Here is a 16,635-nt window from a genome sequence, read left to right as displayed (position 1 = left end):
TATGGATGCTGGACGATATTAGTTTGCTTTTTTATGGTTCAACAGTTCCAGATTTCCAGGTTTCTTTTATTATTATTTTTTATTATTTTTTTTTGTTGGAAATTCCGGGGGTCAAATTGGACATCTGCCTGAGCTTGTTTGCTGGCTGTCCAAATACAGGCATTTTCTGAGCATGGTTGAGAATTGGGCTGAATTTTGTGCCCAAAGGCTTTTAGGGTTGGGTAATGGGTAGCTACCTTGCCTGGCCCAACCCTGCCCATAATCAGCCCTATTCAACATCATGCTTATTGGTTGGGGAAAGGGATGGGAATGAATGATATACAAAACAACAACAACAAGTCTTTATCTCACTAGGTAGGGTCGGCTACATGGATTGCAAGACGCCATTGTGCTCTATCATTAAAATATGAACGATATAGGTGATGAAAATTAGGGTGTTGGAACCTCTTATGCCTATGGAATAGTTGGGAAAAATATTTCTCATTGATCTGAAGAATGAACTACACCCAAAATATATACAGCAGGGGTAATAAAATCTAACAAAAGCTAATAAATGGTGATAAAAGCTGTACAGTCAGAACATTAAAATTAAAGATATTCCCACACTCCCCTCAAGTTGGATCACAGATATTAATCATGTTCAACTTACTTATGCAATCATCAAAATTCTCTCTTGGAAAACCCTTGGTGAGAACATTGGCAGCTTGTTTCTCCGATGGAACATATATTAGGCACACTGCATCACTTTCAATCTTTTTCTTTGATGAAATGTCTGTTCAATTCGCCATGTTTTGTTCTATCATGTTGAATTGAATTGTGAGATGTGCTTATGGCTGCCTTGCTATTAGAATAAAGCTTAATAGGCAGTTCCACACTAACTTGTAGTCCATTGAGAAGTACTTCCTTTGATCCTATTTATAAGACACTTTTTAGAAGTAATTTTTTATTCAAAATGTAGAACACTTTGTAGTAATTAAACTACTTTTTCAAATTTTATCCTTTCTTAATTAGCATGAAGGTATTTAATGTAGTAATTGTATCACTATTTAAAGCCAAAGGTCAAAATGAAAGTATATGTCAATTTTTTATGATACCAAGAAAAAACTAACTTTTTTTAAGATGTGTGAAATGGTTGAAAGTATCCTTCAATAAGGACCAAAGGGAGTATTTACAAATACAAGCCTTCACAGATTCCATGAGCTATATTTTTAAACTCGGCTTCTGTCGTACTTCTAAACATCACATTTGTTTCTTGCTCCTCCAAGTTACTAGGTTGCCCTAAACAAAGGTACAATACCCAGATATAAGCCTTCTATCCTCTGAAGCTCCTGCCCAATCGGCACCAATAAATCTTTAAACCTTGGGCTGTTCACCTTTTTGTGAAGAACAATCTATTTCTTGGGGTACTTTTTAAATATCTCATCATTCTAAATGCAACTCGTGGGTGATTTTTTTATTTTTTTTGGTGAGAGTATATGTTGACTTACAAAACTCACTGCAAAGGCAATAGTTGGTCTTGTATGTGGCAAGTATATCAATCTTCTCACGAAACTTTGGTATCTTTGTTGGCTAGTTGACTTTCTTCCTCCTTTTCTTTATCATCTTTGTCTTCTTCTCCTTTTTTCTTTTTCTTCTTGATTGCATTCAAGAGATCAAGGATATATTTTCTTTGTGAGATACATATTCCTTTCTTTGATCTAGCTACTTCTACACCTAGAAAATAGCGCATTTGGCCTATGTCTTTTACCTCAAATTTTGAGGCCAAGACTCTCTTCAGTTTCTCTATTTCATCAAATTCCCCATTGTTGCGATTTCAGCTTTAGTACTTTGTTTGACTCCCAAAAAAAAATAGAATAACTAAACTGAGACCAATGACTGAAGAAACAGGATACAAACCGTGTCATATAATTGCTACAAATACATGCGATCACCATCATCTTGCTTTGGATTATAGCTTCTGTGGCCATCTGCTCTTGCTTCCTCTTTCTTATAGGTTATGAGGCTGAGTCTATGATAGAAGAGCTAAAAAGAGTGACATACAAAAGGGCCCAGCCCATGACACATTAGGCAACCAGTAGAAAAGGAAGGGCTGAATGCTAAGAGCAAGGGATTATAAAGTTGTTTGACACTATCAAAGTAGTGGGAGTGAGCAGAAGGAGGCTGAGGGGTGAGAGAGAGGTAAGTAGAATGGTGTTTGTGCAATGAGAGGTCACAACAACAATAAGCCTTATCCCATTAGGTGGGTTAGCTACATAGATTATATGTGTGGGAATATTATGTTATTATTGTGAATAATTAGCATTTATTAGGATCTCATTAATTAGGCTTTATTAGTATTTATTAGCTTTTATCTCTCTTGATGTATATATATAGGACCAGTGTGTACATTAGAAATGTAATGAGATAGTACAATTTTTCCTTTCTGAGAATTCCACATGGTATCAGAGCATCAGGCTCAAAATTTCAAATTAAATTAGTTCCGGAATGGCTAGAATGGGGCTGCCTGAACAGAACGTGATGGCGTTTGTGTGGACAATGGTGGAGCGAGTTTTGAATCTCACCGCCACCCTAGATGTACTCAGGAGGCTCCGAACGACGAAACCTAGGACGGCGGCGGCGAACAGCGGCGCGTGTAGACCACATGTGCCACCCCTGCTTACTACGTCAGTAAGCTTCCAACAGTGCATGGTGGCGCATGGCGGCTCCATTTAGGACGCGATCTTCTCGGACGGCAATGACGCACTCTCTCTAGCCAGATCCAGCACAATCCGGTGTATGGGCACATCGTTTTCGAGCCATATCAGGTTGTATGGTGTTGTTGGTGCCTTGTTTTGCTAGGTTTGGAGTTATATTGGGTTGTGGCTTCTGTTTTCAGTCTGCCAGAAAGCTTTTCCCTCATTTGAAGTGCTAGGAGTGGTGTTATGGCTACTTTTATGTAGTGTTGTGCATAATTCCAGATCTGCACCCATGGCATTTGTGGCAAAAAGAGGGTCTTTTCTTCAGGCTTTAAAGACGACTCGAAGTGCAATGGTCTGGATCGTAGATTCCGGGGCATCTGATCATATGACTAATTATCATCAATTGTTCACCACTTGCACCCCATGTGCTAGAAATATTAAAGTGAAAATTGCAGACGGCTCCTTAGCACCGGTGGCAGGAAAAGGGAGTATCCGTATATCAGATTCTATTATTTTGGAATCTGTCCTTCACGTGCCAAAACTTGATTGTAATTTACTTTCAATCAGTCAACTGACCAAGCACTCAAATTGTTTTGCTAAATTTCTCCCGTCACATTGTGTGTTTTAGGATCTATCATTTGGTGCGACAATCGACAATGCTAAAAAATATGAGGGGCTCTATTATTTAGAGGTCATCACTCGAGTAGATAACCCACCTATTGTTGGTAATTCTGCATCTACCTCTAAAGTTCATGATTTTATGTTGTGGCATAAGAGAATGGGTCACCCTTATTTTCATTACCTTCAGCGGTTGTTTCCAACCTTATGCCTGATCTTGAATCATAGTGAAATCCAGTGTGAGGTATGTGAACTTGCCAAACACCATCGAACTTCCTTTCCTAGAGCCAAATACACACCTACCAAACCTTTCACAACCATTCACCATGATTTGTGGGGACCATTTCGCATTTCAAACCATACTAAAACAAAATGGTTCATCTCCTTCATTGACGACCATACTCGTGTTTGTTGGGTTTACCTTTTGAAAAACAAGTCCGAGGTTGCATCCACATTCATGAGTTTTTTCAACATGATCAAAAGCCAATTGCACACTAGCATTCAAGTTTTACACACCGATAATGGCACTGAATACGTCAACCAGTCTTTGAATAATTTTCTCCAAATGCATGGGATTGTCCATACCAGTACGTGTGCCCATACGCCCCAATAAAATGGGGTCGCAGGAAGAAAAAATAGACATATCCTTGAAGTTGCAAGAGCACTCATGTTCACTTGCAACGTGCCAAAGTTTTATTAGGGAGATGCCGTTTTAACCGCAACCTATCTCATCAACCGAATGCCCAGTTGAATATTAGCCTTCAAAACTCTTCTCCAAAAATTGCAGTGTTTTTCCTACATCCCACATTGAAACCAAACTTCCGCTTCGTGTGTTTGGGCACACAACCTTTGTTTATATCCACCAAAGCAGTAAACTTGAACCTCGAGCTATCAAGTGTATCTTCTTTGGCTATTCTACTCAAAGAGGATATAAATGCTTCGATCCTGTTTCTAAACACATCCTTGTAAGCCTCGATGTTACTTTCCATGAAGAAACTCCTTTTTATTCCAATTCCTCAATTCAGGGAGAGAATATAGGGGAATCTCAGACTTGGGAACTAGAACCTAATGCTGAATATACACTTCTTGAGTTTGTGTCTCCTTTACCAGAACCATTACCCTTACCTTTGTCCAACATCCCACCTTCACCAACCTCTTCTCTTATGCCAAAGTTTGAGGAAAACAAGAAAACAGAGAAAGATGTAGAAAGACCACAAAAGGGGGAGTTGTTAGTTTACGCTCGAAAGAAGAAAACAAAGATGGTGAGCAACTTGTACCTGAGGCACCAAGAGAATCAGGACCAGAGGTAGTCCCTGAAGCTAACGTACCAAGGATTGATCCATCTAGTAAGTCAAATGACTCAGAACAAAGATGTGAATCTACTGATCTTGATCTACCTATTGCCCTTCGGAAACAACCTCGGTCTTGTACTTTGCATCCAATTTAGAGACGTGTGTCCTACAAGGCTCTCTCTCCTAGTTACCGAGCCTTCATCACTAATTTGGATAAAGTTGTTATTTCTAACAACATCCGAAAGGCATTGGAAATACCAAAATGGAGAAATGTAGTTATGGAGGAAATGAGAGCTTTGGAGAAAAATGAAACATGGGAGATTGTTGAAAGACCTAGAGGTAAGAAACTGGTTAGTTGCAAGTGGGTCTTTACCCTAAAGCATAAGGTTGATAGCACACTTGACAAGTTGAAAGCATGGTTAGTAGCAAGAGGTTTCACTTATACCTATGGCATAGACTACAACGAGACGTTTGTGCTAGTGGCAAAACTGAACACTAAGAATTCTATTGTCAGTGGTAGTGAACCTTGAATGGCATCTTCATCAATTAGATATAAAAAATTCTTTTCTAAATGGAGAATTGAAAGAAGAAGTCTACATGACTTTACCTTCTGGGTTTGATAGAGGCAGAAATGATAGTATGCTGGCTGAAAAAATCACTGTATGGCTTGGAACAGTCACCTAGGGCATGGTTTGACAGATTCTCAAGGGTTGTGAAGTTAGAAGGCTACAAGCAAGGATTGTCAGATCATACGATGTTTGTTAAGGCTGAGGGAGCTAAGAAGTGCATCCTCATTGTGTACGTTGATGATATAATCCATACAAGAGATCATGTTGATGAAATAACAAGGATAAAAGCTGTTCTTGGTAAGGAATTTGAAGTTAAGGATCTTGAGAATTTGAAATATTTTCTCGGGATGGAAATTGCTAGGTCAAAACAAGGAATATATGTATCTCAAAGGAAGTATATACTTGATCTTCTCAGGGAAACTGGCATGTTGGGTTGTAAACCTAAGGAAACTCCTATTGTGATCTCCAAAAAGAAGAAGCCACCTAAGAAAAGCGGCATTGAGGAGTTAGAAGGAGAAGACAACTCTGATAATGAAGTTGAAGAGGAAGAAGACAAGGAGAAACAAGAAACCATTGATTAAGACAGATATTAGAGACCGGTTGGGAAGCTGATTTATTTATCCCATACGAGGCCAAATATTACTTTTGCTGTCAGTGTAGTAAGTCAATACATGTGTGATCCAAGGAAGAGACACCTGGAAGCTGTATATAGGATTCTTAAATACCTTAAGAGTATACCTGGTAAGGGATTGTTATTCAAGAAGCCTGATCAAAGGACAGTTGAGATTTACACCGATGCAGAATGGGGCGGGCTTACGGAGACAGGAGATCCACCTCTGGCTATTGTTCATTTGTGTAGGGAAACTTAGTAACTTAGAAAAGTCAAAAGCAAAGAGTTGTATCTAGAAGCAATGCTGAATCAAAATTGAGCGCATTAGCTCAAGGAATTACAGAAGAACTATGGATAAGTAGGGTCATGGAAGGAATACAAGTCAGAGTTGATCCACCAATGAAATTGTATTGTAATAATAAGGCTGCTATAAGCATGGCATTGAATCCTGTATAGCATGAGGGATCTAAACATGTTGAAGTGGATAGACATTTTATCAAAGAGAAAGTAGAAGGAGGTATTGTATGTCTAACATACCTACCTACAAAGTTACAAGTTGCGGATGTACTAACCAAGGGACTACCCAAGCCTACATTTGAGAGTTGTATAAGCAAGTTGGACATAATTAGCATCTATGATCCAACTTGAGGGGGGGAGTGGGAATATGTTATTATTGTGAATAATTAGCATTTATTAGGATCTCATTGATTAGGCTTTATTAGTATTTATTAGCTTTTATCTCTCTTGATGTATATATATAGGACCAGTGTGTACATTAACAATGCAATGAGATAATACAATTTTTCCTCTCTGAAAATTCCACAATATGATGCCATTGTGTTATATCATTTATTAAGCTTTTAGAAATATTATTAATTAAAAGGTCACTCAACAACCTTCAAAAGTATTCTCTTCGGTCTTCCTCTACCCTTGTTGACAGGGCTTGAAGTTATCTGTTTCATTTTTCTCACAGTTGTCTCCTGTGGTACTCTTTGTATATGTCCGATCCACACTCATTTCAAATTTTGTCCTTACGTGTATATCCATACATCCATATCAACATTCTCATTTTTGCTACTCCAACTTTATGTTCTGTCTCGTCAAAGCTTAACATTCACTACCATATAAAATTGCTAGTCTTATAGCAATTCGATAAAACTTTCTTTTAAGCTTATCAGGTATCTTACAATCGCAGATAACTCTTTTAGCCTTTCTCTAATTAAACCACCTCGCTTGTATCTCTTGCATAATATCTCCATCAATTTCCCCGTTTTGTTGAATAATTGCTCTCAAATATCTAATTTTTTTTCCTTGAGGTATCATCTAATCACCTAATTTTACTTTCAAGTTACTACTCACTGACCCTTTATCAAAATTACAATATAAATATTCTGTTTTATTCCTACTCAGGAGGAACCTTTTGACTCCAATGTCTTCATCCATAACTGAAGTTTACAAATTATCTATTCTCTTGTCTTTGCAATAAGAACTATATCATCTGCGAAAAGCATGTATTTAGGAATTTCCTCTTAAATATGCTCAGTCCAAACATCTAAGACTATATCAAACAAATAAGGACTAAAAGATGATCCTTGATGCAGTCTAATCTTTATAGAAAAATCTTTTGTTTTGCTACTAAGCGTTTTTATACTAGTTTTTGCCCCCTCATACATGTCTTGTATAGCTCGAATATAGGCAACTTGTACACCCTTCCTTTCCAATGTCTTCCAAAGTACTTTTCTTGATACATGATCATAACCTTTTTCTAAATCAATAAAAACCATAGGTGAATCTTTACCTTTGTATCGATGGTTTTCCATTAATTCTCTTAATAGATAAATAGCTTCTGTAGTCGCCCTTCCTGGCATGAAGCCGAACTAATTCTCAGGAATACCAGTTTTTATATCAACCTATGCTCAATTACTCTTTCTTATAATTTCATAGTATGATTCATAAATTTAATCCTTCTGTAGGAACTAAGGTGCTTCTCCTCCAATCGTCCGGCATTCTCTTGGGTTGTAAGATCTCATTAAATAATTTAGTTAACCACCGCACTCCTTTTTTGCCCAAACATTTCCACATTTCAATGGGGATACAATCAGGTTCATTGGCTCTATCATTTGTCATTTTTTAAAGAGCTCCTCTCACTTCCTAGGCTCATATTCTTCGATAAAATGACAAATTTTGCTTACTTTTAGGAGTTACTAAATCTTTTAAGTTAATTGATGGACCACCACCATCATTGAAAAGTTTGAAAAGTATGTCTTCCATCTGTCTTTAAGATCATTATCTGTGTTCAAAACATTTCCCTCTTCATCATTTATACACCTTGTTCCAAATGTCTTGATTTTCTGTTCTCACTCTTAGCAATCTTATAAATTTTTTGTTCTCCATCTTTTGTCTCAAGACCATTGTAAAACTCTTCAAATGCTTTAGAACAAGCTTCACTCATGGCCTTTTTAGTTTCCCTTTTAGCCATACAATATCTTTCCCAATTTTCATCATTATTGCACAAATGGATGGCTTTGAAGCACTCTTATACTTGATTTTTTTCCTATACGCTATCATTCCACCACCAAACTCCGCCTATGTTTATAGCCGGTCCCAAGCTCGGGTAAAGGAGGAGGGTTGTGTTAGGCCATCAACAACCAATGTAAAACTTTGTTGAATCTATCATGAACATGGACAATAGGCGTTATAATGTTAATGCTAGGTCTTTACCCGTAAGTAACGCGCTGCATGGCTCGAGTACAGTGATAAGTGAGTTAGAGCCGCTGCATCGGTGCCCGGATGTGTTAAATGAGCAAGGGCTACCGCGTCATTCTGGACGCACGCGGCTAAAGAAGTTAGTCCATAAGAGCAAAATTAGATTTGGTACTTGGAATGTTGGGACATTAAATTGTAAATCTGTTGAGGTTGTAGGAGTTATGATTCAAAGGAAAATCAATATCCTTTGCCTGCAAGAAACAAAATGGCGTGGAGAAGAAGCTAAGGATATTCAAGGTTTCAAACTTTAGTATATAGGAAAAGTAAGTGCACGCAATGGAGTAGGCATCATTATAGATAAGAAGTGGAAGAAGAACGTTGTAGAAGTTAGCAGAATTGGAGACAAAATTATTTCCTTAAAAATGATAATTGGACGTGAGACTGTTAATATTGTTAGCGCTTATGCACCGCAAGTCGGGACAGAAGCCAGTATTAAGGAATTATTTTGGGAGGATCTGGAGGGGTTGATTCGACATATACCACAGAGTGTGAAGATTTTTATTGGAGGAGACTTTAATGGGCATGTTGGGAGGGAAGCTGGTCAGCATGCGAGGGTGCATGGTGGTTTTGGTTTTGGAGAGCTAAACAATGAAGGACAAACTCTTCTTGATTTCTCATTGGTGTATGATTTTAAGATTGCCAACACTTGTTTCAAGAAGAGAGATGAGCATCTCATTTCTTACAAAAGTGGAGTCTCAAGGTCACAGATTGATTTTCTTTTGGTTAGGAACACAGATAGTAGACTTTGTAAAAATTGTAAGGTGATCCCCAGAGATGCTGTAACGACACAACATAGGGTCCTAGTCCTTGATGTGTGTATTATGAGTAAAATCCAAAAACGTCGACAAGTAGTAACACCAAGGATTAGGTGGTGGCAATTAAAAGGTGAGAAGCAAGATATTTTCAAGCGAAATCTTTTGGATAAAGGAATTTGGGAATCTCAAGGAAGTGCTAACATCATATGGGAGGATATGGCTAAAAAGATACGGGAGGTTGCAAAAGTAGTTTTGGGAGAATCGAAAGGTTCTGGTCCGAGAGATAAGGAGTCTTGGTGGTGGAATAATAGTGTATAGGACAAAATCAAGTATAAGAAGAACTGTTTTAAAGCCATACATCTGTGTAACAATGAGGAAAATTAGGAGAGGTACCGTATGGCTAAGAAGGAAACTAAGAGAGCTGTGGGTGAAGCTCGTTCTAAATTTTTTGAAGAATTTTATAAGAACCTTGAGACGAAGGAAGGAGAGCAAAATATTTATAAGATTGCCAAGAGTAGGGAAAGAAAATCAAGAGATCTAGAATAGGTAAGGTGTATTAAGGATGAAGAGGGAAGAATTTTAGTTACAGATGATGAAATTAAAAATAGATGGGAGACTTACTTTTCTAAATTTTTCAATGATGGAGAGGATTCATTTAGTAACTTGGAGGATTTAGTAACTGGTGAAGGGAACAAAATTTGTCATTCTATCGAATAATACGTGATAAGGAGGTAAAGGAAGCTCTTAAGAAAATGGCAAATGGTAGAGCCAATGGACCTGATTGTGTATCTATCGAAGTGTGGAAATGTTTAGGTGAAGAAGGGGTGAGATGGTTAATTAAGTTATTTAATGTGATCTTACGGTCCAAGAAAATGCCTGATGAGTGGAGGAGAAGTACATTAATTCCTATTTATAAAAATAAAGGAGATATTCAGAATTGTACTAACTATAGAGGGATTAAACTTATGAGCCACACAATGAAATTGTGGGAGAAAGTAATTGAGCACAGGTTGAGATTGGAGACAAGTAGTTTTGAGAATCAATTTGGTTGTATGCCAGGTAGATCAACTACAAAGGCGATTTATCTACTAAGGGAATTAATGGAAAAGTATCGTTGTAAAGATAAAGATCTACACATGGTTTTTATTGATTTGGAAAAAGCTTATGACCGTATACCAAGAGAAGTGCTTTGGAAAGCGTTGGAAAAAAAGGGAGTACGGCTTGCTTATATTAAAGCCATACAAGATATGTGTGAGGGGTAAAAACTAGTATAAGAACGCCTAGTGGTCAAACAAAGGATTTTCCTATAAAGATTGGACTACATCAGGGATCATCTCTGAGTCCTTATTTGCTCAACTTGATTTTAAATGTTTTGACGGAACATATTCAAGAGGAAATCCCGAAATGTATGCTCTTCACGGATGATATAATTCTTATAGCAGAGACAAGAGAAGAGGTTAATTGTAAACTTGAGTTATGGAGGAGGACATTGGAGTCGAAAGGTTTTCGTCTGAGTAGAAGTAAGACTGAATATTTATATTGCAAATTTGGTAAAGGAATATTCGACAATAATTTGGAAGTGAAATTGGGAGATCAAATTATACCTCAAGTGGAAAAGTTTAGATATTTGGGAGCCATTATTCAAAATGATGGCGAAATCAGTGGAGATATTTCACATAGAATTCAAGCTGGGTGGTTTAATTGGAGAAAAGCTAAAGGAGTTATTTGTGACCGTAAGGTGCCTAATAAACTTAAAGGAAAGTTTTATCGCACTGCTATCTGACCGGCAATGTTATTTAGTAGTGAATGCTGGGTTCTAACGGGACAGCAAGAGCATAAAGTTGGAGTAGTAGAGATGAGAATGTTATGATAGATGTGCGGACATACACGTAAAGATAAAATTCGAAATGAGCACGTACGCGAAAAAGTGAGGGTGGTACCTATTGAGGAAAAAATGGTAGAAAATCGGTTGAGATGGTTTGGGCATATACAAAGAAGACCAAGGGAGGCACCAGTGAGAAGAGTGGAACATATAACTTTGAGTCCGATTAAGAGAGGTAGAGGAAGGCCTAAGAGAACACTCTTGGAAGTTGTTGAACGCGATCTCTTAATTAATAATATTCCTAAAAGCTTGATAAATGATAGAGCACAATGGCGTCTTGCAATCCATGTAGCCGACCCCACCTAGTGGGATAAAGGCTTGTTGTTGTTGTTGTTGTTGTTGCTATCATTCCACCACCAAGACTCCTTATCTCTTGAACAAACACCTCTTGATTCTCTCAAAACTTCTTTTGTAACCTTCCTTAACTTCACAGCCAAGTCTTCCTACAAGGTATTAGCACTTTTTTGAGACTCCTAAATTCCTTCGGCCAAGAGATTTCTCATGAAAATTTCTCTCTATTCACCTTTTAATTGCCACCGCCTAATCCGTGGAGTTATTACTTGTCGACGCTTTTGGTTTTTACTCATAATACACACATCAAGGACAAGGACCCTGTGTTGTGTCATAACAGCATCTCCAGAAATCACCTTACAATTTTTACAAAGTCTTCTATTCGCGTTCTTTATGTGGTTAGACCGTGTAATTATTAGATATTATGTGTAAATATTTTCTATTAATATTCGTTATCCTAGGAGATTAGGTAGGATCTGTCTTTAATTAGATATTACCTTATTTAGCTACTGACCGATACTGGTTCCTTACTTTTCGGAGAGATTATTGCTCCTATTCCGGTATATATGTATTCGGCCTCCTTTGATGAATTATGAGAGAAGCAAATTGCTCATTTGCTACACCTTACCAAAAAGAAATCAATCTGTAACCTTGAAGCTTTGCTTTTATAAGTGATGAGGTGCTCATCCTTTTTCTTGAAACAGGTATTAGCAATCTTAAAATCATATGTCAAAGAGAAATCAAGGATTTGTTGGCCTTTATTATTTGGTTTCCTAAAACCCAAACCACCATGCACTCTCATATAATGACCTACCTCCCTCTCGACGTGTCTATTAAAGTCTTCTCCAATAAAGATCTTTTCATTATGTGGTATTCTTTCAATCAACCCCTCCAAGCCTTTCTAAAATAATTCTTTAAGCTTCTGTCCCAACTTGAGTTGCGTAACCACTAACAATATTGATAGTCTCTTATTCGATGATCATTTTTAAGGAAATAATTTTGTCTCCAATTCTGTTAACTTCTACCACGTTCTTCTTCAACTCCTTATCGACAATGATACCCACCCCATTGCGTGTGTTTTCTTTCCCAATATGCCAAAGTTTGAAACTTTGGATATCCTTAGCTTGTTCATTAGTCCATTTTGTTTCTTGCAGGCACAAGAGATTAATTTTTCTCTGAATCATAACTCATACCACCTCCGTAGATTTACCAGTTAAGGTCCCAACATTCTAAGTACCAAGTCTGATCTTGCTCACATGGACTAACTTTTTTAGCCGCGCAAATCCAGAATAACGTGGTAGCCCCTGCTCATTTAACACTACATTTGGGCATCGATGCAATGGCCCTAACTCACTTATCACTGCACTTGAGCCATGTAGCGTGTTACTTACAGGCAACGACCTAGCATTAGCACAAAAATGTCTGTTGTCTATATCCATGTGAGATTCAACAAAGTTTTACATTGACTGTTGAGGGTCTAACACAACCCTCCTCTTTTATCCGGGCTTGGGACCGGCTATATAACATAGGCGGATTTTCTTTTTTTGATTGTTAATGTTTCATTTCTTCTTTCAGCTCTAAGTGATTTTAGTGTGTTTAGCAGTAATTCTCAACATTTCCCCTATTGTTAATAGAGCATTCCCAGTATTTCCTATTTTATTGCTTTTTAGTTTCAGGTTCTATCACTTACCAAGTAAATCTTTGTTTTTGAGTTATGGATTGATACTCGGGTACCGAAGCTTTCTGGCTTTTTTCCCCTTACCTTCTATAATAAATAACACAAGCTACCTGATGGGCAGCAAGTGGTGATCGAGGAGCATTTAAAGGAATGGAAAATAGAACCAAGAAACATGACTTTTAATTTGAAGAAGAAAATGCGGTAATGCTAGGCAATAAGACCTCTGTATGTGAAGAAGCCATGCATGAAACTTCTTTTAACTCCAAGGAAAATAATTATATGTTTTGAAATAGTTTACAAGAGAACACAATTCTATGTTATGCATGAACGCGTTCTTTCTGTAATGTTAAAATTTCTTTCTGTAGCTCTCTTGCAATCCTCTAAATCTTAACCTAGTTTCATTGTGATGTGGCTATTATGTTGTTTTAGCCTAATGTAAAAGCAGGTTTGTAAATTCATGCTAGCACAGAATACTCATTATACAGATGAAATTCTTTATAGCTTTACAATTCGATTTTAAAGCCAAATTATTTGTGAAATTTTGATGTCCTCTTGGAAGAAGAGTTGCTTTTGAGTTATTCTCCAATTTTGAATGAAAATGCAATTTTTTCCCGCATTTTTCTTCAATTTGCTCATATATTTTTGTGTTGCATATGTATTGGTTAAGCTGTTTTATTGCTTTTATCTTCTTAGGAAACTGATGTGAAAGTCCTGAGAGAAGTCAAGATGCGTGAACAAATGCTAGATCGGGAAGCTTCACTTCAACGGGCAAGATTGGAAGCATCCCTTGCTGATGGTATTTCATGGGGTATGAGCGAGGATGCTATTGAAGAGGATGAGGTTTGTAGAATTTTGTCTTCATGCCTTGCAAAACATATTATGATCTTTTGAGTCCTCCCCCCCCCCCCACCCCACCCCAACCCAAATTGAATCTTTTTGTCTTTTGTATGAACCTTTGTTGTGAGGGCTTGATTTGACCAATTTTTCTTTCTTTTTCATTCATTTGGTGGATTCAAATGTCAGGATGATTCTGATGAAGTAACGTGGCAATCATATAAAGGAAAGCTTACTGAAAAGCAGGAAAGAACTCGTGAAAAAATAACGAAAAGGATGGAAAAGGTGAGCAGTTCTCCTTGTTAAATGTACCATCTTATATTGTATGTTTTTTTAGTGTAATTCACATCCACAATTTTAATTATAATATGCATTAGCAAGTCAAAGAACTTAAATTCAATCATGGTCTGTTAATTCATATATGTTGTGATAAGTACCCTAAAGAAATGGTTGGGTTAGTTTGCCTTCCGCTATAATGGATTCCCTGCATTCACTTTTTGGTGTCTGGGCTCATGACATGCGTTGATTGAGTTTTGCATAAAGACAGAGCTAGAAATGGAGGTCAGTGCACAGATTTTGGTGCATGCATCTGAAAGCAAGAAATTCCCATGTCAAGCCATGAACCACCTGATAAATCTAATTATTTAAATAACATGGCTGAATCTTGCATTGAAAAATATGTATGCAGGGGATCCATTATCGAGTCCAACGTGTAGCAGCTGCTGCATGTGAGAAATAAATAGTTGCTGACACAATAATTTGTTTTGATGCTGTTAAGAGCTTCAAGTGACATAAAATAAGATAACCTTACATGTATTATTTGCTTAAATTGCTGATGCCATACGGATTATGATTCGAGAAGAAACTGTCATATCCACTTGTTAACAAAGGCAATTCTATTAGACGGAAATCTGTTTTGTGGATATTTTGGGCCTGTAGAAGCTATATCATCCATTTTTATTTTCCTCTATTCAATAGTTCATGCATCGTGTTTGTGACAGATTCATTAGTTTGTTGTTTTTTATAGTGATGGTGAAAGATGTAAATTCTCATAACTATATTCCATAAAGAAAGGATACAAGACAGAAACTTATATACAGTTCTGGAAACCCTAAAATGATCTAATAAATGACTAAAATATAACGTGAATAATTCTGAACTTTACTCCTCATCATGGGCTTTTAAGACATGCCCAAGGATGCTATCCAACAAAAGAGGAATTGATTATTGAAGTATATTCTTTTATACTTCGTTCTTGCTGCAATTTGGCTTTAATATTCCTTGCAGCCTGTAAAAGCATTCCTGGGAGTTTGAGTCCTGTAAAGTTGAGCTTGTCTCAAACAGTTGTTACTTTCAATTAGCACCTATTCATTAGACACACAATAGTTTCTTTGTATTTATGCCACTTATACTGATGCAGATTGCTAACATGAAGAAAGAAATCAATGCTATACGAGTTAAAGACATTTCTCAAGGTGGATTAACACAGGGTCAACAGACTCATATTGCACGAAATGAACAAAGAATAACTCAGGTAAATTCGGAGGAAATAAATAACATTAGGACTTATCTTGATCCCCTCGCCATATTCTATATACTCGTAGGTTTGGGGATTTGCATTTGTATTGAAACATGTTTTGTTGCTAATACTGATGTATAAGCATGCACACTGATATTTCTAACGTATTTTTGTTACTAATCTGAATAGATGTTGGAAGAACTTGAAAACTTGGAAGAGACACTAAATGATAGTATTAGGGAAAGTATTGGTGGACCTAATGGCAAGTTATCTCATGGGAAGAAGAAAGGTCCAGTTGAAGATGAAGAAGAATACTTGAGGTAAACTTTTACTTTCATAGGATGCCATTAGTGGGTAAAGATGTTGAAGATGAAGAAGAATACTTGAGGTAAACTTTTACTTTCATAGGATGCCATTAGTTGGTAGAGGTATTGGATTTCTGCTAGGCCAGATGCCTAAGGTTCTGTGGACTAACCATGTATACTGCTCAAGGTTATTTTACTTGCTTGTGTTCTCTTTCTAGGAAGCTGAGCCTTTTTCTTTTCCTCATTTCCTTTTCACTTTTTTTTTTTTTTTTTTGGAAAAAGAGGGGGATGTCAAATTGATGGAATCTCACATTGTAAAGCTACAAGTAATTCTTGTGGCGCTTAAAGAGAAATGGGTATTTTTCCCTTACAAGCTCAGCGAGGCTGAAATTGATGTCAAGTGATGGAGATCTCTGTAAGCATGGAGAACTCGACTTCAGTGGCTTGTAACGGTGAAAAGCTAATGCCACTTAAGTACTTTAAGACAATTTCTGTAGGATTTGGAAGGAAAATTGTATTTTTCATTATCTGAATAGTGCGTTACATCCAAGAGTATATACACTAAGGCTAATCAAATCTAATAAAAGCTAATAAAGGCTAATAAAAGGTAACAAGGGATGTACAATCAGAATACAATCAAGACCCAATGAAAAAAAAATAAAAAAAAAAAAATTCCACACTTCCCCTCAAGTTGAATAATTGATATTAATCATGTCCAACATACTTATGCATTCGTCAAAATTCTCCCTTGGATGCCCATTGGTTAGGACAATGGCAATGTTTCTTAGATAGAACATATACTACGCACACTATGCTCCTTTCAATATTTTCTTTGGTG

The 16,635-nt window shown here is 37.1% G+C and overlaps 1 protein-coding gene across 1 annotated transcript in view; it reads left to right on the top strand.

Moving 5' to 3' along the window:
• Nucleotides 1-16,635, top strand: part of LOC129315063 (uncharacterized) — a 62,499-nt gene that overhangs the window by 33,281 nt on the left and 12,583 nt on the right. Inside the window, exons 6-9 of the mRNA XM_054958577.1 lie at nt 13,833-13,979; nt 14,163-14,258; nt 15,394-15,507; nt 15,682-15,812. Of these exons, the coding sequence (XP_054814552.1) occupies nt 13,833-13,979; nt 14,163-14,258; nt 15,394-15,507; nt 15,682-15,812 (488 nt within the window). The remainder of the gene's footprint in view (nt 1-13,832; nt 13,980-14,162; nt 14,259-15,393; nt 15,508-15,681; nt 15,813-16,635) is intronic.

Source organism: Prosopis cineraria, unplaced genomic scaffold, assembly GCF_029017545.1.
Source record: "Prosopis cineraria cultivar Desert tree isolate PC_DT_omini unplaced genomic scaffold, ASM2901754v1 PC7, whole genome shotgun sequence".
Classification (NCBI taxonomy): Eukaryota; Viridiplantae; Streptophyta; class Magnoliopsida; order Fabales; family Fabaceae; genus Prosopis; species Prosopis cineraria.
The sequence above is the reverse complement of the archived record's forward strand: the minus strand, read 5'-3'. Positions and strand labels throughout refer to the sequence as shown.